Source organism: Prionailurus viverrinus, chromosome X (genome assembly GCF_022837055.1).
Source record: "Prionailurus viverrinus isolate Anna chromosome X, UM_Priviv_1.0, whole genome shotgun sequence".
Lineage (NCBI taxonomy): Eukaryota > Metazoa > Chordata > Mammalia > Carnivora > Felidae > Prionailurus > Prionailurus viverrinus.
This window is the reverse complement of record NC_062579.1, coordinates 51740161-51766912: the sequence shown is the minus strand read 5'-3', so window position 1 is coordinate 51766912 and position 26752 is coordinate 51740161. Positions and strand designations below refer to the sequence as shown.

At 41.1% G+C, this 26752-nt stretch overlaps 1 protein-coding gene across 1 annotated transcript; it reads right to left on the bottom strand.

Moving 5' to 3' along the window:
* Positions 1-3351: 3351 nt before the first annotated feature.
* Positions 3352-4318, bottom strand: OTUD6A (OTU deubiquitinase 6A). Its single transcript, XM_047844600.1, has one exon. It carries the CDS (start codon positions 4274-4276, stop codon positions 3401-3403), a length of 876 nt encoding a protein of 291 aa, XP_047700556.1. The 5' UTR covers positions 4277-4318; the 3' UTR covers positions 3352-3400.
* Positions 4319-26752: the final 22434 nt, after the last annotated feature.

Sequence of the window (26752 nt, the reverse complement as noted above, 5' to 3'; positions counted from 1 at the left end):
GGTCTCCTTCCCTTGACCAGCCTCTCCCCCTTATCCCCTTCCTGGACAAACCTACTTCCCCACCGTGTGCCCCAGTCCAAAGGCAGGTTCCCTTGCCTACTCCTGTCCCTTTCCCCTGCCTGTTCCCTTTTCCCCAAGATATTCCTCCTTGCCCTGCCGGGTCTACTCTCCAGATAAACACGCATTCCTGGCCTGGCATCATTTGGCCACCTAAGCCCCTATTCCCAGGCCACCTTTCCCAGCTAGTGCTCCCCAGACATCTCCCCAGTACCAGCCAGCCTCCTTTCTCCTTCCAGGACCTCTTCCACACCATATGTCCCTTCTCCAGCCTGTGTCCCTTACTATCTCAGCTCTCTTCCCCATCTAGGCCCAATTTCCCAGCAAGGACCCCCTCTGCTGCCTCTACCCCTTTCTGGGGCAGGTCCCTTTTCCCAGCCACCCCCCTTCTCAAGCTGGGTCCCCCTCCCAGCCTGGTCCCTTTCTCCAGCCTTGTGCAACTTTCTAAGCCTGGTGGCTCCTCCATCAGCCAGGTTTCTTTCTCTGTCCAGTCCTCCCCCAATCAGACCCTGTTTCCTAGTCAATGCCTCTTTCCCCAAGAAGGCCCCTTTTCCTTCCAGACCCCTTTCCCAGGAAAGTGTCTCTCCCTTGGATAGGCAGCCTGGCCCAGCCATTTACCCATCCAACAGCCATGGACCCCTTTATCATCCAGTGTGCCCTTCCAACCAGGCCTCTTGCCCCAATGGGCAGTCCCTTCACCAGTCTATTCCTCCTTCCAGTGTGTCCTTCCCCACCCAGCCTCCTTTTCAGTCCTATTCTCGCTCGCTACCCTGATCCCTTCCCCAGAATGTGACCTAGTTCCCAGCCAGCTTCCCTTCTCCTCCCTGTACAACCCACCTCAGCTGGGCCATCTTCTCCTACCAGAAGCCCTTCACTAGCCTATGCTCCTGCTGACAGCCTGGGCCACTAGGGAAGTGGAATCCTCCTGCAGCCAGGCACACTTCCCCAGCTTGTGTCCCCCTACCCATCAAGGTCCCCTACCTTAGCCAGCCCCTTCCCCTACCCAATGCAGCTCATCCCAGTGGAGCACCCTTCCCATTTCTAGAGCCCATTACCAGCCTCTACCTATGTCCCCACTCAGGTCCCGCTCACCCACCTGTGCCCTATACCCCATGCAGCTTCCTTTTTCTACCCAGGCCTATGCTTTGTTTGCCAGCCAGTCCCCTTCCTCAGCCTCTGCCCCTTTCCCCTGCCATGTCCCATTCTTCCTCCTAGGCTGACCCCTTCCCCAATTATCACCCTCCTTCCCAGCCAGGCACCCTTCTATAGGTTATGCCTCTCTTCTGGGCCTTGTCTCCCTTCCACAGCCAGGATTTTCACCCTTATAAAAGGCCTTCTTGTTACAATGCACCCCAATCCCTGGTTTTCTCAGGGGCCCTCCTCTCCTCAGCTAGCTGGCCATGTGAAACTTATCTGATGCACATTTACACAGTGAGCTATCTGGTAGAATTTCCCTATTTGCATTTTGGGACCCCTCCCCCCAAACAGTGGTACTTCTTTCCCTTCTGCAATGTAGCTCTGGATCGGTGAGTTTTGGGAAGTGGGAGTTCTTTTTCATGCATAGCAATGAGAACATCCCTAAACAAAACCATTTCATGATGTTTTTCACCAAGTGAAACATCAAATCAGGGCAGCCTCCAGATAAAGCTCCTCCCTAAATCCTTTTCTGGGAAACACTCCACTCCAGGCTGCCACCAAGACCTTGGGCCAGGCCTCCTCTCCAAAGTCTCATCTGTCTCCCAACTCCTCTCCCTAACCCTCAAGGATTCCTCTGCTGAAGTAAATCCTGGGATGCAAACTCTATGTAAACTAAGTCAGCTACACAAAAATAGAGAACCAGATATTTTTAAAACTTTTATTTTTAAAACAAGCTGCATAATATTTAAAAAATTATTTTGAATTTATATATTTTGTTTTACAACATTTGCTGTGTACAATAAATTTTTTCAATGAATTTAAGTAAACTCACTGAAATACAGGATCTAAAGATTTAAAACATTGTAAGTTGTTTATTGCAAATCATTTCACTTATACTATTCTATTGGCAAATTCAAGATATCAATGAGCCTCAACCAACAAAAGATACCAACAAAAGTATCTTGCTCACTTTTTTTGCCTCATGCCAGTTGTAGATGTAACAAAATGTATCAACTATTTTTACTTCTTAAAATCTTCTAAAAAAGTTTTCTATCTCTAAGAATTAAGGAAAACATGCTAAGTTCAGATCTTTCAAACTTTATACCACTTGTAGACACAGCAAACTGGATCAACTATTTGAAATAAAGTTGTATCCTTTTATGTCACAGACTAAAGAAAACTTACTGGTTCAGATCTCAGCCTTGTAGTAAGTTAAGCTACTTATCAGTATGTCTCCTTTTGCTTCATACTTGGTGTAGACACAATGAAATGGATCAACTACTTGAATGAAGTCATATCCCTTCCTATCTTTAATAAAGGAAATTAAATTGATATCTTTCACATCTTAGAGCAAACCATATCTAACCTGCCAATTTTTGTAAATTTAATTATTTAACTTCTATGTTTAGCACTTACATTTAATTTCTAAGTTTAACAAACGCTTTAAGTAGAATTTAGCAAATACCTAAATAACTAAAATTAATTGGGAACCACACAAGTTTGTATGGGAAAAAACAAAGCAAAATACTAGAGGAGCTCTTATCCATAACTTGAGACATCTCCAGAAGAGCCCAGCTGGGCTCTAAAAAGTAACCGTCAAAATAGACCAGGATACATTTTTTCCCAAAGAACTAGTAAGCAAAAGGCATTCACAAAGCATTTCGATCACAGAAACTCCAACTTTATCTAACTAATCCAATATAATACATTCATGGGACAATCTGAAGATCCTGAGCTCCACTGCTTTTTCCCAAGAAGGCATCAAACCAAATTTCTATTTTTATCTCAAAGGTAAGTGCAACGCGAACAATTCTCACTGGTAAGGGAGGCGAAGCCCCCTAAGGGCGAGAGGCGGTTCAACTTTAGCAAACCTACTCCCTCCCCTTGGGTAGAACAATACAGATATTATATTACCCGTGTGCTGAGCCTCCCCGCCCCCCCCTACCCCTCAAAAGCAACACAAGGGTGAGAGAAGAAAGAACTGCCAGGTAGGAGAGCGCGGGCGTGGGGGTGGGGGAGGGGAGGGAGAGAGGGGTTCGACATTCGAGTGAAACGAACCAAGAAAAAAACCGAGAAAACCGAAGGCAAAAAAACAAAAAAAACAAAAAAAACAAAAAAACAAAAAAAAAAAAAACGGAGCCTACTGGGGAGGTGCGGCGGTGGCTTCGGCTCCGGTTCCAGTGGCCACGGCAGCTGGCGCGGGGGCCTAGAAGAGCCGCGGGGCCGCGCCCCCGACGGCGCCGGCCTCCAGCGGCCTCACCGAGTTGTAGTGCTCCCCGAGGTTGCAGGTGTAGTGCAAGTAGACGAGGGTGAGCGGCTTCCTGGTATACTCCTTCCCAATGACGATGATGGGCGATTCGGCCTGGATCACCTCGATGGGGGTCTGCAGGACGTGCGAGAGGGCCCTCAGCTCCAGCTGGCTTCCCCACAACGACTTGCGCACGATGTCGTCGCAGTAGCTCAAGAAGTCATCGCGGCTGTAGGCGTCGCCGGTTTCGGGGTCGCTGAAGAAGGGCAGAAAGTCGTCGACGTGCTTGCGCATGTACAGGGCGGTGCGGTTCCGCAGGCTCTCCACGGTCACGGAGAACACCAGCTGGTCTTGGATGGCGCGGTACATGCAGTGGCGGTCGGCCGGGATGTCCTTCATCTCCAGGTTCTTGGGTCCCAGTATGGCGGCGAGCTTCTCCTCCTCTTCACGGCGGAAGCTGGCCAGATGCTCCATCTCCACCTCGGCGATGCTCCCCAGGCGCTCTCTCTGGAGGGCCGCCCTTCTTTCGCGCCTTTTCTGTGCCCTCGACACGCTGGGAGGCCGGTTCTCAAGATCCATCTTGGCAAGATCTTCTGTGATGGAATCGAGGTTGCCGTTATCAGGGCAACTCTCTTGGAACCTCTCCATTTCCTGCCGGTGCTTCTGCTCCATCTCAGCCTCGAGGCGGGCCACGTCTAGGAGCAACTGCTTTCTTCTCTTCTTGTCGCTCTTGGGGACCGAGTTCTTCATGCCCTGGATGCGGGCCTGAAGCTCTTCCTTCTCGCGAAGGTGGCGTCGTATCATCCGCTCTTGCTCTCTCTGAGAATCTTCCATGATGTTTAACGGCAGCTGAGACTCGAAGTTTGGTGGTAGCTGAAGTACCAGCTACACTTAAAACTAACTGCTCAAGAGACGGAGCACGCTATGGGTCCTTACGTCCTCAGCCTCGCCCAATTGCTGCACTTGGCTCTCTTCACCGGCTGGTTGCCCCACCCTATTCACGGCCCTGTCATTGGCTACTGTCTCCCCACGGCCACGCCCCCTTGAGAACGTTTGGCACTAGGATTGGCTGTTGAGAGCCCCTAAACACGCCCCCGTTAGACCCCGTAGCAACCGTTTTTTTCTGCTTTTAGCATGGCCCCAAATCCCATGCCTAAAATCTCGTTTTTGAATACTACATGCAGCAATTAGTCTTGTAGAATTGTTAACGGACTCTCACTCCCTACTTCATTTCCAAACCTGAACACAGTTTAGACACTGGTCAGGCTTGAATCATGTGACAAATACTATCCCACCGGACAAATGTGCTCTGACGATGGACTTCCCATCACTCCTAGTGTTCAGATGGCAATGCTGCCTTCTCGTTTTTTCAGGTCCCTTGAATGGTGAACCTTTACATTTCCTTATGTTCCTGGGAACACAGACTCCTCTCATGTTAGGTCTCACAGTAATTCACACTGTCCCATCTCAGAGTAGGAAGGCAACAGCCACAATTCTTTTTTTTCCCAATGTTTATTTATTTTGAGAGAGAAAGAGAGAGGGCTGAAGGGGCAGAGAGAGAGAGAGAGAGAGAGAGAGAGAGAGAGAATCACAAGTAGGCTCTGCACCATCAGCACGGAACCCCATGTGGGGCTCAAAAATCACCAACCCTGAGATCATGACCTGGGTGGAAATCAAGAGTCCCACCCTTAACTGACTGAGCCACCCAGGCGCCCCTATGAAACATAACAGCTGGCATTCATTGAGGCACTCCTGATGATTTTGAATCTCTAAAAGTTCTAAAACGTAAAATAAAATATAAAATAAATATAAACCCTAAGCTATTCCAAATATGCTCTCATCCTGCCCCAATCTGGTCACCTGTATCTTGAATTCTGAACCAGGAAGACCCTTGAGACCCACCCCCTCCATACCTTTTTACAAATGAGGCAAGTATTTGTCCAAGTTGTTGTGTATATTAAATTTCACACCTTTTAATGTTTTTTTTGAGAGAGAGGCCACAAGTAAGCAAGGAGCAGAGAGACAGGGTGAGAGAGAGAGAGAGAGAGAGAGAGAGAAGCAGGGCTCACCCGAAGTGGGGCTCATGCTCACTCGAAGTGGGACTCAACTCAGGAAATGTAGCATCATGACCTGAGCCGAAGTCAGACGATTAACCAGCTGAGCCGCCCAGACGCCCCTAAGTTTTTGCTTTATTTTATTTTTTAACTTAAATTTTAGTTAGCCAACATACAGTGCAATATTGGTTTCAGGAGTAAAATTCAGTGATTCATCACTTATATACAACACCCAGTGCTCATCACAACTCATGCCCTGCTTAATACCCATCACCCATCTAGCCTATCACCCCAACCTCCCTCCATCAACCCTCAATGTGTTCTCTATTGTTAAGAGTCTTTTGTGGTTTATTTCCCTTTCTCCTCTTTCATCTGCCTTCCCATATGTTCATCAGTTTTGTTTCTTAAATTCCACATATGAGTGAATTCATATGATATTTTTCTTTCTCTGCCTATTTTGCTTAGCATAATACCTGCTAGCTCCATCCATGTCTTTGCAAATAGCAAGATTTCATTCCTTTTGATAGCTGAATAATATTCCATTGTATATGTGTACCACAACTTCTTTATCCATTCATTAGTTGATAGACATTTGGGGTCTCTCCATACTTTGGCTATTGTTGACAATGCTGCTATAAACATTGAGGTGAATGCACTCCTTTGAATCCATATTTTTGTATCCTCTGTGTAAATACATAATAGTACAATTGGTGGATCATGGGGTAGTTCTATTTTTAGTTTCTTGAGGAACCTCCATACTGTTCTCCAGAGTGGCTGCACCAGTTTGAATTCCCACCAACAGTGTAAGAGTGTTCCCCTTTCTCCACATCCTCGCCAACACTTGTTGTTTCTTGTATTGTTAATTTTAGACATTCTGACAGGTGTGAGGTGGTATCTCATCGTGGTTTTGATTTATATTTCCCTGATGATGAGTGATATAGAGCATCTTTTCATGTGTCTGTTAGCCATCTGGAAAAGTGTTTATATATGTCTTCTGCTCGTTTCTTAACTGGATTATTTCTTTTTCGGTGTTAAGTTTGAGAAATTCTTTATAGATTTTGGATACTAAACCTTTATCAGATAAGTCATTTGCAAATATCTTCTCCCATTCCATGGGCTGCCTTTTAGTTTTGTTGATTGTTTCCTTCACTGTGTAGAAGCTTTTTATCTGGATAAAGTCCCAATAGTTCATCCATGCTTTTGTTGCCCTTGCCTTCAGCGATGTGTCCAGTAAGAAGGTGTTCTGACAGAGGTGAAAGAGGTTGCAAAATCCTCTAGGATTTTGATGGTTTCCTGTCTCACATTTAGGTCTGTGAGCCATTTTGAATTTATTTTTGTGTATGGTATAGGAAAGTGGTCCAGTTTCATTCTTTTGCATGTCGCCATCCAGTTTTCCCAACACCTAACACTTGTTGAAGATACTGTCTTTTTTCCATTGGATATTCTTTCCTGCTTTGCCAAAGATTAGCTGACCATATACTTGAGGGTCCATTTCTGGGTTTTCTATTCTGTTCTATTGATCTATGTGTCTGTTTTTGTGCCAGGACCATACTGTCTTGTGACTACAGCTTTGTAATATAGCTTGAAATCTGGAATCATGATGCCTCCAATTTTGTTTTTCACTTTCAGAACTGCTATGGCTACTCAGGGTGTTTTATAGTTCCATACTAATTTTACGATTGTTTGTTCTAGCTTTGCAAAAAATGCTGGTGGTATTTTGGTAGGGATTGCATTAAATATATAGATTGCTTTGAGTAGTATAGACATTTTAACAATGTTTGTTCTTCCAATCCATGAGCATGGGATGCTTTTCCATTTCTTTGTGTCCTCTTCAATTGCTTTCATAACTGTTCCATAGTTTTCAGAGTACAGATCTTTCACCTCTTTCTTTAAATTTATTCCTGGGTATCTTACTGTTTTTATTGCAGTTGCAAGTGGGATAGATTCCTTGATTTCTTTTTCTGCTGCTTTATTATCAGTGTATAGAAATGCAACAGATATCTTCTGTACTTTGATTTTATATCCTGCGACTTTGCTGAATTCATGTATTAGTTCTAGCAATTTTTGGTGGAGTCTTGTGTTTTCTACATAGAGTAGTATCATGTCATCTGCAAAGAATGAAAGTTTGATTTCTTCCTTGCTGATTTGGATGCCTTTTGTTTCTTTTTGTTGTCTGATTGCTGATGCTAAGATTTCCAGTACTATGTTTTTTTTTTATTTTTTTTATTTAAAAAAAAATTTTTTTTTCAACGTTTATTTTTGGGACAGAGAGAGACAGAGCATGAACGGGGGAGGGGCAGAGAGAGAGAGGGAGACACAGAATCGGAAACAGGCTCCAGGCTCTGAGCCATCAGCCCAGAGCCTGATGCGGGGCTCGAACTCCCGGACCGCGAGATCGTGACCTGGCTGAAGTCAGACGCTTAACCGACTACGCCACCCAGGCGCCCCGTCCAGTACTATGTTAAGTAGTAATGGTGAGAGTGGACATCCTTATCTTGTCCCTGACCATAGGGGAAAGGCTCTCAGTTTTTCCTCATTGGGGATGATATTAGCTGTGGGTCTTTCCTATATGCCCTTTATGATGTTGAGGTATGTTCCATCTATCGCTATTTTGTTGAGGGCTTTTATCAAGAATGGATGCTGTATTTTATCAAATGCTTTTTTTTTTTGCATCTATTGAGATGATCGTATGGTTCTTTTATGAATGTGGTGTATCACATTGATTGATTCGTGAATATTGAACCAGCCCTGCAGCCCAGGAATAAATCTCACTTGACTGTGGTGAATAATTCTTTTAATGTACTGTTAAATTCAATTTGCTAGTATTTTATTGAGAGTGTTTGCATCCATGTTCATCAGGGATACTGGCCTGTAATTCTCCTTTTTAGTGGGGTCTTTGTCTGGTTTTAGTAATGCTGGCTTTATAGAATGTGTTTGGAAGTTTTCCTCTCATTTCTATTTTTTTTTTTGGAACAGTTTTAGAAGGATAGGTATTAACTTTTCTTTAAATATCTGGTAGAATTTCCCTGGGAAACGATCTGGCCCAGGACTCTTGTTTATTGGAGAGTTTTGATTACTGATTCAATTTCTTTGCTGGCTATGGGTCTGTTCAAATTTTCTATTTCTTCCTATTTCCGTTTTGGAAGTTTGTGAGTTTCTTGGAATTTTTCCATTTCTTCCAGATTGTTCAGTTTGTTGGTATATAATTTTTCATAGTATTCATAGATTCTCTTTTCATAGTATTCTCTTATAATTATTGGTATTTCTGTTGTGTTAGTTGTGATCACTCCTTTTTATTGCTAAGTGGTAGTCCATGATATGAATATATTGTAGTGTGTTTAACCATTCACCTGTTGAAGACATCTTGGTTGTTTCCAGTTTGGGGTTACTGTGAATAAACCTGCTATAAACATTTGTGTACAGGTTTTTGTGTGAACATGTCTTTATTTCTCTGGGGAAAATGCCCAAGAGTGCAATTGCTGAGTCATATATTTTTTAATTAATTTATTTTTGAATTTACGTCCAAATTAGTTAGCACATGGTGCAACAATGATTTCAGGAGTAGATTCCTTAAGTCCCTTACCCATTTAGTCCATCCCTCCTCCCACAACCCCTCCAGCAACCCTCTGTTCTCTATATTTAAGAGTCTCTTATGTTTTGTCCCCCTCCCTGTTTTTATATTATTTTTGCTTCCTTTCTTTTATGTTCATCTGTTTTGTATCTTTAAGATACGTCTTTCTCTGACTAATTTCACTTAGCATAATACCCTCTAGTTCCATCCATGTAGTTGCAAATGGCAAGATTTCATTCTTTTTGATTGCTGAGTAATACTCCATTGTATATATATATACCACATCTTCTTTACCCATTCATCCATCAACAGACATTTGGGCTCTTTCCATACTTTGGCTATTGTTTATAGTGCTGCTATAAACGTTGGGGTGCATGTGCTCCTTTGAAACAGCATACCTGTATCCTTTGGATAAATACGTAGTAGTATAATTGTTGGGTCATAAGGTAGTTCTATTTTTAATTTTTTGAGGAACCTCCATACTGTTTTCCAGAATGGCTGCACCAGTTTGTATCCCCTGCTTGGTTATATTTTAAGCGTATTTTAATTTTTTAAGAAACTATTTTCCAGAGTGGCTGCACCATTATACATTTCCACCAGCAGTATATGAGGAATCCAGTTTTTCTACATCCTCACCAGCATTTGGTGTTGTCATTATTTTTTATTTTAGTCATTCTGATGCATGTGTAGTGACATCTCACTGTGGTTTTAACTTTGATTTCCCTACTGGCTAATCATGTTCATTTTTGCATGTGCTCACTTGCCATCTGTACCATATCTTCTTGGGTAAAATATTTATGTCATTTGTCATAATTGGAATGTTTTTTACATTTGAGCTTTGAGAGCTGTTTATATATTATAGATACTAGTTCTTTGTTGGATATGTGGTTGGCAAATATTTTGTATCACACTGTGACTTGTCTTTTACATCATTTTACCTGCTGTTTCTCAGAGCAAATGCTTTACATTTTGATGAAGTCCTATTTATCAATTTTTCCTCCTCTGGGTCATGTTTTTGGTGTCAAGAACTCTTTGTCTAACTGTAGATCCCGAAGATTTTGTTCCTGTCTTTTACTCAAAGATTTATAACTTTAGGTTGTAAATTTAAATATGTGATCTACTTTGTGTTTATTTTTGTGTACTTTTTGAGGCTTAGGTCTCAGTTTGTTCTTTTGCCTGTGGTTGTTCAGTTGCTCCAGCATCGTTTGTTGGAAAGGCTATGCTTCCTCCATTGAACTGGTTTTGCACCTTTGTCAAAAGTCACAAGTTTTGATATATTGTATTTCCATTCTCATTCTGTTCAATATATGTTTTGGATTCCCTTGAGACTCTTTGGCCTGTGGGTTATTCAGGAGTGAATGATTAGTTTCCAAGTGTTTGCAGATTTTCCTGTTATCTTTCTGATTTTGATTTCTACTTTGATTCCTTTGTGTTTGGAGAACATATGCATTTAAACACAGTTCATTTACATTTGTTAGTTTGGAGGCACCTGGGTGGCTCAGTCCGTGGAGCATGCGACTCTTCATCTTGGGGTTGTGAGTTTAAGCCCCATGTTGGGCATAGAGCTTACTTAAAAAAATAATATAAATTTGTTGGGGTTTGTTCATGACAAAGAATATGTTCTATCTTGATATATGTTCCATGGGCACTTGAAAAGAATCTGTATTCTGCTGTGGTTGAGTGACATGTTCTATAAATGTTTTTCAGATCACATTGGTTGATAGTGTTGTTGACTTCTATATCCTTCCTGATCTGTCCAATTCTGTTATCATTGACAGAGGAATGTTGGATGTCTCCCACTGTAATTGTGGCTTTTTCTATTTCTCCTTTCAGTTCTATCAGGTTTTGCATCACGTATTTTGCACCTCTGTTGCAAATTCCAAATACCTAGGATTGCTTTGTCTTTTTGGTAGATTCACTCCTTTCATCATTATGTAACGCCCCTCTCTGTCTTTGGTAATTTTCTTTGCTCTAACATCTACTTTATTTGATATTAATCAAATCCTTTTTATTTATTAATGTTTGCATAATATATATTTCCATACTTTTACTCTCAACCTCTCAATATTATTTTACTTGAAGTGTATTTTTTGTAGATAGCATGGAATTGGATCATGTTTTTAAATCCATTCTGCCAAGCTCTGTTTTTCAATTGGTGTATACAGATCATTTACATTTAAGCTAATTATTAATATGTCAGGGCCTAACTCTGCAATTTAATATATTTGTCCATTTGTTCTGTGTGCATTTCTGTTTTCTTTTTTCTGCTTTCCTTTGGGTTCCTTGAACATTTTTTAGAATTCAGTTTTGATTTATCTATGGTGTTTTTGAGTGTAACTCTGTATAACTTTTTAAGTGCGCATTCTAGGTACATTTGTGTGTGTGTGTGTGTGTGTGTGTGATCAAAAATCTATGATGTCATTTTTACCAGTTTGAGTGAAGCATAGAAACTGTATCTCCTTTTGCATATCTTTACCCTCACCCATTTATAATACAATTGTCTTAAATGTCCTCTATGTAAATTTAGAACCACATTAGTTTTCTAATTTTGGCCTTGACCTTCAAACAATAGATAACACAAGGGGAGAAGGAAAGTCTATTATATTTGCCCACAGTTTTGCTTGTCATGTTTTTTCTTCCCAGTTTTCTAAAATTTCTTCTTTTATTTTTACTGTTTAGAAAACTTCAGTTAGCCATTCCTTCAGGTAAGTCTGTCACAAATGCTCCGAGGTTTCATTTGAGAATGCCTTGATTTCCCCTTCATTTCTGAGGGATAGTTTCACTGGAGATAGAACTCTAGGTTCACTATTTTCTTTCAGTTCTTGAAAAAGGTCGTGTCACTTTTTGTTGCTTCTGTGGTGATGGGTTTCAGAGTGATGGTGGGTTCAGAGCCGATGACCAAGAAAGTTCATGGATATCTTTGGTGCAAAAAAGGTGATTTTATTAAAGTATGGGGACAGGACCCATGGGCAGAAAGAGCTGCAGTAGGGCTGTGAGGAGTGACTGGTTATATACTATGGAGTTGGGGGAGACAAAGGCAAAATGGAGGACTCCAGAAGGACTTTCATATGCTAAAAGGACTCAGAAGATGCCACAGGCCCTGCTGTTGTCAAGCTAAGGTTGTTTTTCCTCTACTAAGGCATTAATGTTAGGACAGTAGGGGGTTCCTGGAGACATGTTATACTCTGTATTTGCCTCAAGTGTTTGTCAATGGGCTGCAGGTTATAAGGAAATTTAGTTTTACCTGTCATTTCCCTCGCTTTTCTTCCCCACATCACTATGGAGGGGAGGATGATGTTGGAGCTCTAGAAAACTTGAGTCTACAGGTTTCTGGAGATTAGGCTATTGATAAGACTGCCTTTTTCTTATAATTTACTAAGACATTTGCAAACTGGTGGAGACTCCAGTCCTGGGGTCTCTATCAGTTAACCATTTGTTTTCTTTCCTTTCCTTTGTCCTTGGGCAGCCAGGAGTGACTGAGGACCATCACACATAGCCCACCTGCAGGGGATGGGGTATGCTAGCTTGTGCTTTGTCTTCAGCTTGCCTTAAGCTCCCTCATCAATGGTATGCGATGAGAAATTTACTGTCTTTTGAAATGCTATTTCTTTATTTCTCTTTCTTCTTTGAAGATTTTTTTCTTTGTCTTTAGTTTTCAGATATTTGACTATGATGTATCTTGGTGTGGATTTCTTCAAGTTTGTCTCAGCTTATTGAATATGTAGGTTATATGTCTTTACCAAATTTGAGAAGTTTTGAGCCATAACTTCTTTGAGTACTTTTTCAGCCCCACACTTTTCTTCTTCAGGGACTCTGTCAGGAATTTTAGGCCATTTGTCACTGTCCCACAGGTCCCTGAGGCTCCTTTCAATTAAGAACAATTTTTAGGGGTGCCTGGTTTGTTCCGTCGGTTAAGCATCTGACCCTTGATTTTGGCTCAGGTCATGATCTCACTGTTCATGAGTTCGAGCCCTGTGTCAGGCTTCATGCTGACAGTGCCGAGCCTGCTTGGGATTCTCTCTTTCTCTCTCTCTCTCTCTCTCTCTCTGCCCTTCCTTCACTTGCATGCGTGCTCACTCTCTCTCTCAAAATAAATAAATAAACTTAAAAATTTTTTTTAAATAGATGTTAGGTTTTAGGGCAGCAAGATTGAATGGGAAGTACACAGAGTTCCCATATGCCTTTTGCTCACACACAGATACTGCCTCCCCCACTATCAATATCCTGTACCAGAGTGGCACATTTGTGGGTTTTTTAATTTTTATTTTCTAACATTTTTAATTAAAAATTTTTTGACATGTAATTGACATACAATATTATATTGGCTTCAAGTATGCAACATAGTGATTTGATATTCATATACATTACAAAATGATTACCATGGGGTGGGGCCTAAAGCTGTTGGTGTCAGAAAAGAGGCTGCAAATTTTATGATCTTGGGGACCCTAAAGGCCTCTGCTGTTTGTTTGTTTGTTCTGTTCTAATTAGGATGCATTACATATGTATTTGAAAGGCAGGTGACAGCTAATAGGTTGTTTTTAAAGGGTAATTTTATTAAGCACTTTTTAGAAATGCAAAAAAATAATCACCATGACAATTCTGGTTACCATTTGTCACCATACATAGTTTTTACAATATTATTGACCATATTCCCTATGCTATACCAGAATGACACATTTGTTACAGTTAACCTACACTGATACATTATTATTATCCAAAGTTCACAGCTTACTTGATTGTTTATAATGTAACCTCTACCCCCCACAACCCCAAGACAAAAGTGGAATGTTATACTGAGTAGCCAGTTGCCCCTCACAGCTTCCTTTAGAGTTTATTCTTCACGTTGTACATTCTATGGCTTTAGAAAAAGATATTGACATGTATCTACCATTATAGTATCATACAGGGCAGTTTCATGTCCTTAAAAACTCTCTGTGCTCTACATGGTCATCCCTCTTTCTCCTCTAATCATTGGCAAGCACTGATCCTTTAAATGTCTCTATAGTTTTGCCCTTTCCAGAATGTCATATAGTTGGAATCTTACAGTATGTCGCCTTTTCAGATTGGCTTCTTTCACTTAGCAATACATATTTCTAGTTGTTTCATGTCTTTTCATAGCTTGATAGCTATTTTTTCTTTAGTTCTGAATAATATTGCATTGTCTGGATGTACCATAGTTTATCTATCCAACACCTATTGAGAACATCTTGTTTGCTTCCAAGTTTTGGCAATTATGAATAAAACTGCTATGCCCACTGAGGAGTTAAGATGACAGAGGAGTAGGGAGACCCTAGGCTTGCCTCATCCCTTTAACACAGCTAGATAAACATCAAATCATTTTGAACACCCATGAAATCTATCTGAGGACTGAGAAAGCAAAAATGCACAACTAGAGGTGATTAGAAAGATACAGACTACCAAAAGTAAAACAGAAGGAAACAGAAAATTTAACAGACCCATAACCAGCAAAGAAATTGAATCAGTAATCAAAAAATCTCCCGACAAACAAAAGTCCAGGGCCAGATGGCTTCACAGGAGAATTCTACCAGACATTTAAAGAAGAGTTAATACCTAATCTTCTCAAACTTTCCCCCAAAATTGAAATGGAATGAAAACTTCCAAACTCATTCTATGAGGCCAGCATTACCTTGATTCCACAACCAAAGATCTCACTAAAAAGGAGAATTACAGGCCAATATCACTAATGAACATGGATGCAAAAATTCTCAACAAGTTACTAGCAAATCGAATACAACAGTACATTCAAAGAATTATTCACCGCAATCAAGTGGGATTTATTCCTGGGCTGCAAAGGTGGTTCAGTATTTGCAAATTAATCATTGCGATATGCCACATTAATAAAAGAAAGGATAAGAACCATAGGATCCTCTCAATAGATGCAAAAAAAAAAAAAACAAACAACCCACCAATATTTGACAAAATACAGCATCCATTCTTGATTTAAAAAAACTCTCGAGGAAAATACATTGCAATCCAGGCCTATCTCAAGAAACAAGAAAAATCCCAAATACAAAATCTAACAGCACACCTAAAGGAACTAGAAGCAGAACAGCAAAGGCAGCCTAAGCCCAGCAGAAGAAGAGAAATAATAAAGATCAGAGCAGAAATAAACAATATAGAATCTAAAAAAACTGTAGAGCAGATCAACGAAACCAAGAGTTGGTTTTTTGAAAAAATAAACAAAATTGACAAACCTCTAGCCAGGCTTCTCAAAATGAAAAGGGAGATGACCCAAATAGATAAAATCATGAATGAAAATGGAATTATTACAACCAATCCCTCAGAGATACAAACAATTATCAGGGAATACTATGAAAAATTATATGCCAACAAATTGGACAACCTGGAAGAAATGGACAAATTCCTGAACACCCACACTCTTCCAAAACTCAATCAGGAGGAAATAGAAAGCTTGAACAGACCCATAACCAGCGAAGAAAATGAATCGGTTATCAAAAATCTCCCAACAAATAAGAGTCCAGGACCAGATGGCTTCCCAGGGGAGTTCTACCAGACGTTTAAAGCAGAGATAGTACCTATCCTTCTCAAGCTATTCCAAGAAATAGAAAGGGAAGGAAAACTGCCAGACTCATTCTATGAAGCCAGTATTACTTTGATTCCTAAACCAGACAGAGACCCAGTAAAAAAAGAGAACTACAGGCCAATATCCCTGATGAATATGGATGCAAAAATTCTCAATAAGATACTAGCAAATCGAATTCAACAGCATATAAAAAGAATTATTCACCATGATCAAGTGGTATTCATTCCTGGGATGCAGGGCTGGTTCAACATTAGCAAATCAATCAACGTGATACATCACATTAACAAAAAAAAAGAGAAGAACCATATGATCCTGTCAATCGATGCAGAAAAGGCCTTCGACAAAATCCAGCACCCTTTCTTAATAAAAACGCTTGAGAAAGTCGGGATAGAAGGAACATACTTAAGGATCATAAAAGCCATTTATGAAAAGCCCACAGCTAACATCATCCTCAACGGGGAAAAACTGAGAGCTTTTTCCCTGAGATCAGGAACACGACAGGGATGCCCACTCTCACCGCTGCTGTTTAACATAGTGCTGGAAGTTCTAGCATCAGCAATCAGACAACAAAAGGAAATCAAAGGCATCAAAATTGGCAAAGATGAAGTCAAGCCTTCGCTTTTTGCAGATGACATGATATTATACATGGAAAATCCGATAGACTCCACCAAAAGTCTGCTAGAACTGATACAGGAATTCAGCAAAGTTGCAGGATACAAAATCAATGTACAGAAATCAGTTGCATTCTTATACACTAACAATGAAGCAACAGAAAGACAAATAAAGAAACTGATCCCATTCACAATTGCACCAAGAAGCATAAAATACCTAGGAATAAATCTAACCAAAGATGTAAAGGATCTGTATGCTGAAAACTATAGAAAGCTTATGAAGGAAATTGAAGAAGATTTAAAGAAATGGAAAGACATTCCCTGCTCATGGATTGGAAAAATAAATATTGTCAAAATGTCAATACTACCCAAAGCTATCTACACATTCAATGCAATCCCAAGCAAAATTGCACCAGCATTCTTCTCGAAACTAGAACAAGCAATCCTAAAATTCATATGGAACCACAAAAGGCCCCGAATAGCCAAAGGAATTTTGAAGAAGAAGACCAAAGCAGGAGGCATCACAATCCCAGACTTTAGCCTCTACTACAAAGCTGTCATCATCAAGACAGCATGGTATTGGCACCAAAACAGACACATAGACCAATGGAATAGAATAGAAACCCCAGAACTAGACCCACAAACGTATGGCCAACTCATCTTTGACAAAGCAGGAAAGAACATCCAATGGAAAAAAGACAGCCTCTTTAACAAATGGTGCTGGGAGAACTGGACAGCAACATGCAGAAGGTTGAAACTAGACCACTTTCTCACACCATTCACAAAAATAAACTCAAAATGGATAAAGGACCTAAATGTGAGACAGGAAACCATCAAAACCTTAGAGGAGAAAGCAGGAAAAGACCTCTCTGACCTCAGCCGTAGCAATCTCTTACTCGACACATCCCCAAAGGCAAGGGAATTAAAAGCAAAAGTGAATTACTGGGACCTTATGAAGATAAAAAGCTTCTGCACAGCAAAGGAAACAACCAACAAAACTAAAAGGCAACCAACGGAATGGGAAAAGATATTCGCAAATGACATATCGGACAAAGGGCTAGTATCCAAAATCTATAAAGAGCTCACCAAACTCCACACCCGAAAAACAAATAACCCAGTGAAGAAATGGGCAGAAAACATGAATAGACACTTCTCTAAAGAAGACATCCGGATGGCCAACAGGCACATGAAAAGATGTTCAGCGTCGCTCCTTATCAGGGAAATACAAATCAAAACCACACTCAGGTATCACCTCACGCCAGTCAGAGTGGCCAAAATTAACAAATCAGGAGACTATAGATGCTGGAGAGGATGTGGAGAAACGGGAACCCTCTTGCACTGTTGGTGGGAATGCAAATTGGTGCAGCCGCTCTGGAAAGCAGTGTGGAGGTTCCTCAAAAAATTAAAAATAGACCTACCCTATGACCCAGCAATAGCACTGCTAGGAATTTATCCAAGGGATACAGGAGTACTGATGCATAGGGCCACTTGTACCCCAATGTTCATAGCAGCACTCTCAACAATAGCCAAATTATGGAAAGAGCCTAAATGTCCATCCACTGATGAATGGATAAAGAAATTGTGGTTTATATACACAATGGAATATTACGTGGCAATGAGAAAAAATGAAATATGGCCTTTTGTAGCAACGTGGATGGAACTGGAGAGTGTGATGCTAAGTGAAATAAGCCATACAGAGAAAGACAGATACCATATGTTTTCACTCTTATGTGGATCCTGAGAAACTGAACAGGAACCCATGGGGGAGGGGAAGGAAAAAAAAAAAGAGGTTAGAATGGGAGAGAGCCAAAGCATAAGAGACTGTTAAAAACTGAGAACAAACTGAGGGTTGATGGGGGGTGGGAGGGAGGAGAGGGTGGGTGATGGGTATTGAGGAGGGCACCTTTTGGGATGAGCACTGGGTGTTTTATGGAAACCAATTTGTCAATAAATTTCATAAAAAAAAAAATAAAATAAAAAAAAATAAACTCTATTTTGAAAGTGGGTGATGGGCATTGAGGAAGGCACCTGTTGGGATGAGCACTGGGTGTTGTATGGAAACCAATTTGACAATAAATTTCATATTAAAAATAAATAAATAAAGTCTATTCTGTCTGAAAAAAAAAAAAACTCTCGAGAAAATAGGGTTAGATGGAGCATACCTCAACATCACAAAGGCCATATACAAAAGGCCCAGAGCTAATATCATCCTCAATAGGGAAAAACAGAGCTTTCCTCTACAGTCAGGAACAAGACAGGGATGTCTACTCTCACCATTACTATTTAACATAGTACTGGAAGTCTTAGCTTCAGCAATAAGACAACAAAAGGAAATAAAAGGCATCCAAATCAGCAAGGAAGAAGTCAGACTTTCACTCTTTGCAGACAACATGATACTCTATGTAGAAAACGCAAAAGACTCCACCAAAGAATTGCTAGAATGAATACATGAATTCAGCAAAGTCGCAGAATATAAAATCAACGTACAGAAGAAATCTGTTGCATTTCTATACATTGAAATGAAGCAGCAGAGGGGCGCCTGGGTGGCTCAGTTGGTTGAGGGGCCGACTTCGGCTCAGGTCATGATCTCGCGGTCCGTGAGTTCGAGCCCTGCGTTGGGCTTTGTGCTGACAGCTCAGAGCCTGGAGCCTGCTTCAGATTCTGTGTCTCCCTCTCTCTGACCCTCCCCTGTTCATGCTCTGTCTCTCCCTGTCTCAAAAATAAATAAAACGTTAAAAAAATTAAAAAAAAGAAATGAAGCAGCAGAAAAGGAAATCAAGGAATCTAACCCATTTGCAACTGCAATAAAAACAGTAAGATACCCAGGTATAAATTTAAAGAAAGAGGTGAAAGATCTGTATTCTGAAAACTATGGAACAATTATGAAAGCAATTGAAGAGGACACAAAGAAATGGAAAAGCATCCCATGCTCATGGATTGGAAGAACAAACATTGTTAAAATGTCTATACTACCCAAAACAATCTATATATTCAATGTGATCCCTATCAAAATACCACCAGCAGTTATCACAGAGCTAGAAACACAATCCTAAAATTTGTATGGAACCATACAAGACCCCAAATAGCCACAGCAATCCTGCAAAAGAAAAGCAAAGTTGGATGCATCACAATTCCAGACTTCAAGCTATATTACAAAGCAGTAGTCATCAAGATGGTATGGTCCTGGCACAAAAACAGACACATAGATCAATAGAACAGAATAGAAGACCCAGAAATTGACCCACATCTATATGATCAACTAGTCTTTGACAAAGCAGGAAAGAATATCTAATGGAAAAAACAGTGTCTTAAACAAATGGTGTTGGGAAAACTGAATAGCAACATGCAAAAGAATTAAACTGGACCACTTTCTTATACTGTACACAAAACTAAATTCAAAATGGCTCAAAAACTAAATGTGAGATGGGAAAGCATTAAAATCCTAGAGGAAAACACAGGCAGCAACCTCTTCTACTTCATCTAGAGCAACTTCTTACTGGACACGCCGCTAAAGGGAAGGGAAACAAAAGTAAACATGGACTATTGGGACTTCATTAAGATAAAAAGCTGTTGCACAGCAAAGGAAACAATTAACGAAACTAAAAGGCAACTGATGGAATGGGAGAAGATATTTGCAAGTGACATATCTGATAAAGAGTTAGTATCTAAAATCTGTAAAGAACTTATTAAACTCTCCACCCTTAAACCAAACAACCCAGTTAGGAAACGGGCAGAAGAGGGGCACCTGGGTAGCTCAGTCGGTTAAGCATCAGACTTGTCTCAGGCCATGACCTCACCATTTGTGAGTTCAAGCCCCATGTCAGGCTCTGTGCTGACAGCTTGGAACCTGGAGCCTGCTTTGAATTCTGTGTCTCCCTTTCTGCCCCTCCCCCAGTTGTTCCCTCTCTCTCAAAATTAATAAACATTAAAAATTTTTTTAAGAAGAAAAATGGGCAGAAGACATGAATAGACACTTTTCCAAAGACATCCAGATGGCTAACAGACACATGAAAAGATGTTCAACATCACTCATCATCAGGGAAATACAAATCAAAACCATGATGAGATACCACCTCACACCTGTCAGAATGTCTAAAATTAACACCAGAAACAACAGGTATTGGTGAGGATGCAGAGAAAAGAGAACTCTTTGCACTGTTGGTGGGAATGCAAACTGGTGCAGCCACTCTGGAAAACAGTGTGAAGGTTCTTCAAAAAATTAAAAATAGAACTACCCTAAGATTCAGCAATTGCACTATTAGGTATTTACCCAAAGGATACAAAAATGCAGATTCAAAGGGATACATGCACCCCTGTGTTTATAGCAGCTTTATCAACAATAGCCAAACTATATAAAGAGCCCAAATGTCCATCGACTGATGAATGGATAAAGAAGACATGGTGTGTGTGTGTGTGTGTGTGTGTATGTATATATGTATGTGTGTGTATATATGTGTGTGTGTATATACATATATATACACATATGTATATATATATATATACATGCATGTGTGTATATATATACATACTTTGGAATATTACTCCACTCTCAAAAGGAATGAAATCTTGCCATTTGCAATGACGTGGATGGAGCTAGAGTATATGCTGAGCAAAATAAGTCAGGCAGAAAGAGAAATACCATGTGATTTCATTCATATGTGGAATTTAAGAAACAAAACTGAAGAACATTTGTCAAGGGGGAAAAAGAGAGAGAGAAACAAACCATGAGACCCTTTAGGATAGAAAACAAACTGAGGGTTGATGGAGGGAGGTGGGTGGGGGATGGACTAAATGAGTGATAGGTGGGCACTCATCATGTTGAGTGCTGGGTGTTTTATGTAAGTGATGCATCACTAAATTCTACTGAAAACAATATTACACTATATGTCAACTAACTAGAATTTAGATAAAAATTTGAAAGAAACTGCCATACCCATTCATGTGCAGGTTTTTATTCGTGGACCTGTTTTCAATTCATTTGAGTAAATACCAAGAAGCATGATTGCTGGATTGGATGGTAAGAGTCTGTTAAGTTTTTTTTTTTTTAATTTTTTTAATGTTTATTTTTGAGAGAGAGAGAGAGAGAGAGAGAGACAGTGTGTGAGCAGGGCAGGGACAGAGAGAGGGAGACACAGAATCCAAAGCAGGCTCCAGGCTCTGAGCTGTCAGCACAGAGCCCGACACGGAGCTCGAACTTACAAGCTGTGAGATCTTGACCTGAGCCAATGTCAGTTGCCCAACCGACTAAGCCACTCATGCTCCCCAGGTATGTTTAGTTTTATAAGAAACTGCCAGACTGTCTTCCAAAGTGGCCATACCATTTTTCATTCCCACCAGCAGTGAATGAGTTTTTGTTGTTTCATATCCATGCCTGTGTTTGGGTATTACCAGTTTTTTGGATTTTGGCATTTCTAATAGATGTATAGTACTGTCTCATTGTTTCTATTTACATTTCTCTATTGACATATGTTGGGCACCTTTCCATATGTTTACTTGCTATCTTTATATTTTCTTTGGAGAGATGTCTGTTCAGGCCTTTTGCCCATTTTAAAAATTGGGTTGCTTATTTTGTTATTGTTGAGTTTTAAGATTCTTTTAGTACTATGGGTAACAGTCCTTGATTAGGTATGTATTTTGCAAATCTTTCCTGCCAGTCTTGGCTTAACTTCTCATTCTCTTGATTCCTTTTTTTTCAGTATGTTTTCTCTCTGTTCTTCAGGTGGGTTAATTTTTGTTGGTCTGTGTTAAAGTTCATGAGTTATTTTTATCTGCCCCTCCTACTCTGTTGAGCCTGTCCTTTGAGTTTTTTATTTTGGTTATTGTATTTTAGTTCTTAAATTTCCACTAGGGTCTTCTTCATATCTTCTATTTCCATGCTGACACTTTTGTATCTCTTTTTATTTTTCTCCAATTTTCTCTTTCTCTTTCTTTGCTGAGACTCTATATTTTCATTTGTTTCAAGCATGATTGTTGCTTGTTGAAGCATCTTTAGGATGATCCCCTTACAAATCTTTGTCAGATAAATCTCTGACAATAGCTCTTTCATTTCAGTTTGGGCATTTGTCTATTGACTTTAAAAAATTTGTTTTAATGTTTATTTATTTTTGAGAGAGAGAGAGAGAGAGAGAGACAGAGTGTTAATGGGGGAGGGGCAGAGAGAGAAGGAGACAGAATCTGAAGCAGGCTCCAGGCTCCAAGCTGTCAGCACAGAGCCTGACGTGGGGCTTGAACCCACAGACTGTGAGATCATGACCTGAGCCGAAGTTGGATGCTTAACTGACTGAACCACCCAGGTGCCCCTGTCTATTGACTTTTTTTCATTTGATTTATTTCTGGTTTCTGAGTAATATTTGATTGAAACCTGGACATTTTGGATATCTTGTCCTGAGACTCTGAACCTCATTTAAGCCATCTCCTCTGACACTGCCATCATCAGGGAAGAGGGGTGTCATATCATTACTACCAGATGGAAGTAGAAGTCCAGGTTCTCCACTTGGCCTCCACTGATCAAAGGGGAACTCTTCATTACAGCTGGGCAGGGTTGAGAGTTTCTGCTCCACACTAGGCCTCCACTGATAACCTTTTGAGGGAAGGGGTTGGAGTGCAGAATTACTACTTCCTTTGTTACTACCTCCCCTCACCCTCTTTATCATTGAGCAGTGGTGAAAATCCTAATTCTCTGCTCGGTCTTCTCTGACATCATCTCAGGGGCAGTGAGGAGGTACCTCATTACGGCCAAGTGGGGTGGATTCTAGGCTCCCCACATTGTTTCTACTGACATAATACATGTGTGGGTCTTGTTACCTGCCAGTGGGGATAAAAGTTTCTGCTCTGTACTTGGCCTTCTCTGACACCATGCTAGTAGGAATGGGGGTAGAGTTGTTGGGGCATGTCATTACAGTCTGAGTGTGGAAGGCTAAGCTCCTCACTGGATCTTTGCTAGTGGGGGTGGGGATGGGGCCAAATTTGTTCTCTGGTTTTGGTTGGAGTAGAGTGGTTATTGTCTAAGCACTTTTGTATTGCTAGGTTGATCTTTTCCCCGTCCTTTGGCTAAAGAGAACAGACTTTGGGGCTTTTTTTGTCTGTGCTCATCTCATCTGGGTTGTGGGCTTCTTCACCTCCAAGTCTGTGATATATGAAGCAAAAAGAAAATTCATGTCATTCCTCTTGTCCCGAGAACTTAAGTGGTCTGTCTTCTTCTCTCCACCTTTCAGAGACTTATGTTTGTTTTGTCCATAATGTCCAAATGTTATTTTTTAGTTGTAACAAGAGGAATGGGGCAAAATACATCTATTCCATCTTTCCTCTTTTTATTTTAAATGAACAGAAATACTTCACACTCTCCTTTACTGTCATTTTCATGTTTCAAAGAAATTAAATACTGTGACTTAAAATGCATCAAAGCAATGGTAATTTTAGAAAACCATTATGCTGATCCTGAAAGAGACATATTTTGGACTTTGATAGCATGATAGCAATGGTCATGTAGAGTCTGCTTGTTTGCTGCAATCAAGAGTGCTTTTTCAGATTTTGCAGGAGGGATGCCAGGTCCCTTTGAATGTCAAGCCCCATTGCATGGGTTGGTTTTTGTGGCCTGAAGTGAAGAAAAACCAGCTTTGCAAATGTTGAGCTTTACTGTCTGTAGTTTGTGTTAAGGAAACCATAGTTATTATAATACGGAATGTGCCTTTCCCAGATCTGCACTCTCTATCTCCACCTCATAACACCCTAGGCCACCTTCCCCCAACACAAACTCTCCCATACAGACATTATGATCTGATTTCCAGGGCATATGCCACACATCTTTAGCAATGGATGGACTTCCTGCTTTTCAGGCAGCTCTCTATGAATATCATTTCTTTTTTTTTTTAATGTTCATTTATTTATCTTTGAGAAAGAGAACACAAGCGGTGGAGGGTCAGAGAGACACACACACAGAATCTGAAACAGGCTCCATGCTCTGAGCTGTGAGCACAAAGCCTGACACGGGGCTCAAACCCATGAATCGTGAGATCATGACCTGAGATGAAAGTCAGATGCTTAACCAACTGAGCCACCCAGGCACCCCTATGAATATCTTTTCTCACAGTTGAGCTTTTGGTAAGGATTAGATTGCAGGGAGTTCAAGGTTACCTTTTCCAATAGTAAGCTCTGGGAATGGTGATAGGTGGTCTTGTTGATGAACAGCATATGCTTTGCCAATCAGTGAGGTGGGAGGGGCAAGAGGATTAATGTCTATCTTGCAGGGGGCTGTAATGATCACATGTGTGTCAAGGACCCAGCTCAGTGCCTGGCACCAAGGAAGATAGTAATAAACAGCAGTTTCTTCCCTCTACCATACCTTAGTCCCTACCTACCAGCTTCTGCTCCCCATTCCACTCTCCTACATCCTCCCCTTTCCACTTCATCACCCCCATTTCTCCTCCCCCTCTAGAGGCCACCAGATATGGCAGTTTCCATGGTAATCAGCTTCCTCATTAGTTTGGAGTTCAATGGTCCCTAAGAGTCTGTCTGGACTGGGTTCCCAACTCACATCAGAGGGAGCTTTCCAGTGAGCTCAAGAGAAATTGTCAAACACAAGTCACTATATTTAAGTTGTCCTTATTAGACACAATAGCACACAATGATATTTCAGTGTAAAGAGAGAGGATGTGAAGAAATTATTTTCATCTTGTCCAGTGCCTATAGCTCCTGGACATCTGGGGAATTACTGTTTCCCCAACACTGGCTGATGAGGGATTACCTCACTGGGCTGTAAGTGTCGGAATGTGTAAGGGGCAATGCAAGATTTGACAACAAGGAAGCTGTCACTGAAGGGTTTATAACCCATCACTGAGGATTTGCTCTTTCCTCATCTTCCCACCTGGCCCTTAAGGATCTAAGGTCATGTGAGTTTCCTGCTCGGCTCATGCTTGGTTTCTGTTCTGACCCCCTTGTTCCTGACCCTGTTCTTACCCCTCCCCTGCTTTGCTACTCTATTCATTCATTACGTTGCCATTTATCAGTCCTATGATATGCCAGGCATTATTCTAGCCACTGTGGATATAGCAGTGAACAAAATGGACAAAGATCCCTAACCTGAAGGAGCTTATAGTCAAATAAGGAAAGACAACAAAAAACAAGTAACTACATAATGACATAGAAAATTGAAGCTGAACTTTGGGACAGGGGTTCACAACTTCTTGACTAGGGTTCTAGTCCTGTTTCTCCCTTTGTTCCTTCTCATTGATGGTCTATATACTCAGAGTAGCTTCTCTTATCTCCCTTCAACATCTGCTAAGGGAATGAATGAAACACACATGGGAGAGTTTGAGACTCATTACTATCGCCAGTGGCATAAGGTTAGAGGTAGGGGTGAGTTGTCTGGAGGAAATGGCCATGTAGGGCCCCCAAATCCTGGGGCTATTTGGAAATAGGAGAGGTAGCCATTGTCCACCAGGGAAGAGGAGAGTGGCTATCTCCAATCCTCTGAGGCATTAAGGACTGGCTCTGGCACCTTCCAACTGCTTGAGTATTGGCCTTTCTTTTCCCCCATCAGTAACCTTCCATTCTGGTTTCTTGGTCAAGCCTCTATCCCCTGATCCTTCTTAGTTTTCCAGATAAGAGAAAGGGAAAACGGGTACTTGAGCCAGAATGCCTGAAAGCCTTGACCAGCAAGCAGAAGAGATGGATGGGATGGGGGTGAGTGTGGGGCATGCAGGAAAAATCCCCTAGCATAGTGGCAACACTTTGAGAGAATTTAACTAAACCATTAAGTGCAAAGGATGGGAGCTAACCTGATTTCTGGGGCGGCTGAGAAATCAAAGGTGACACACAGGCCTCCTGGGTCAGAGTGGAATTTGTTCTCTGGATGTGGTAGACAGGGCTTGGCCCTGGCTGCCACAGTATGGCAACTGCTGACCACATAATCCTGGGTTATAGGGTTTCCAAAATTAGCAAATAAAGGTAAAATAGAATTAAATTTGAATTCCAGATAAACAATGAATAATGTTTTAGAAGTATGTCCCATGCACTATTTGGTATGTACTTCTACTAAAACATTATTCTTTGCTTACATGACATTCGAATGTAACTGGCATCCTGTATGTTATCTGGTAACCCTACCTGGGTAAAGTGAAAACTGCTATGTAAGGGAAGGACTGACTTTACTTTTTGTCTGTTTCCAGAGGCCCAGAGTAGGACCAGTGGGGAGTTGGACCTGGTTCAGAGAGCAGGAAGAAGGATTTCATTGGCCGGGGGCTCAATGAAGGCCCTGAGGAGCCTTCCTTGGGTGGCTTGCAATTAGAAGCTGAAAGAGCTTTTCCTTCTCTGACAGTCTCTGAGCCTCAGAATCTCCAGTGATTTTGAGAGGGTGGGGTGGGGAGGTAATGGAGAGGGATAGGACTGAAGAATTGGAAGCTCCCAAACAGTCCTGACTGTTTCTCTCTTTGGTGTTGGTGATGGGGTTTGGGAGTGGTGGGGGTTCAGAGCCGATGGCCAAGAAAGAATTCTTGGTGCAAAAAGGTGATT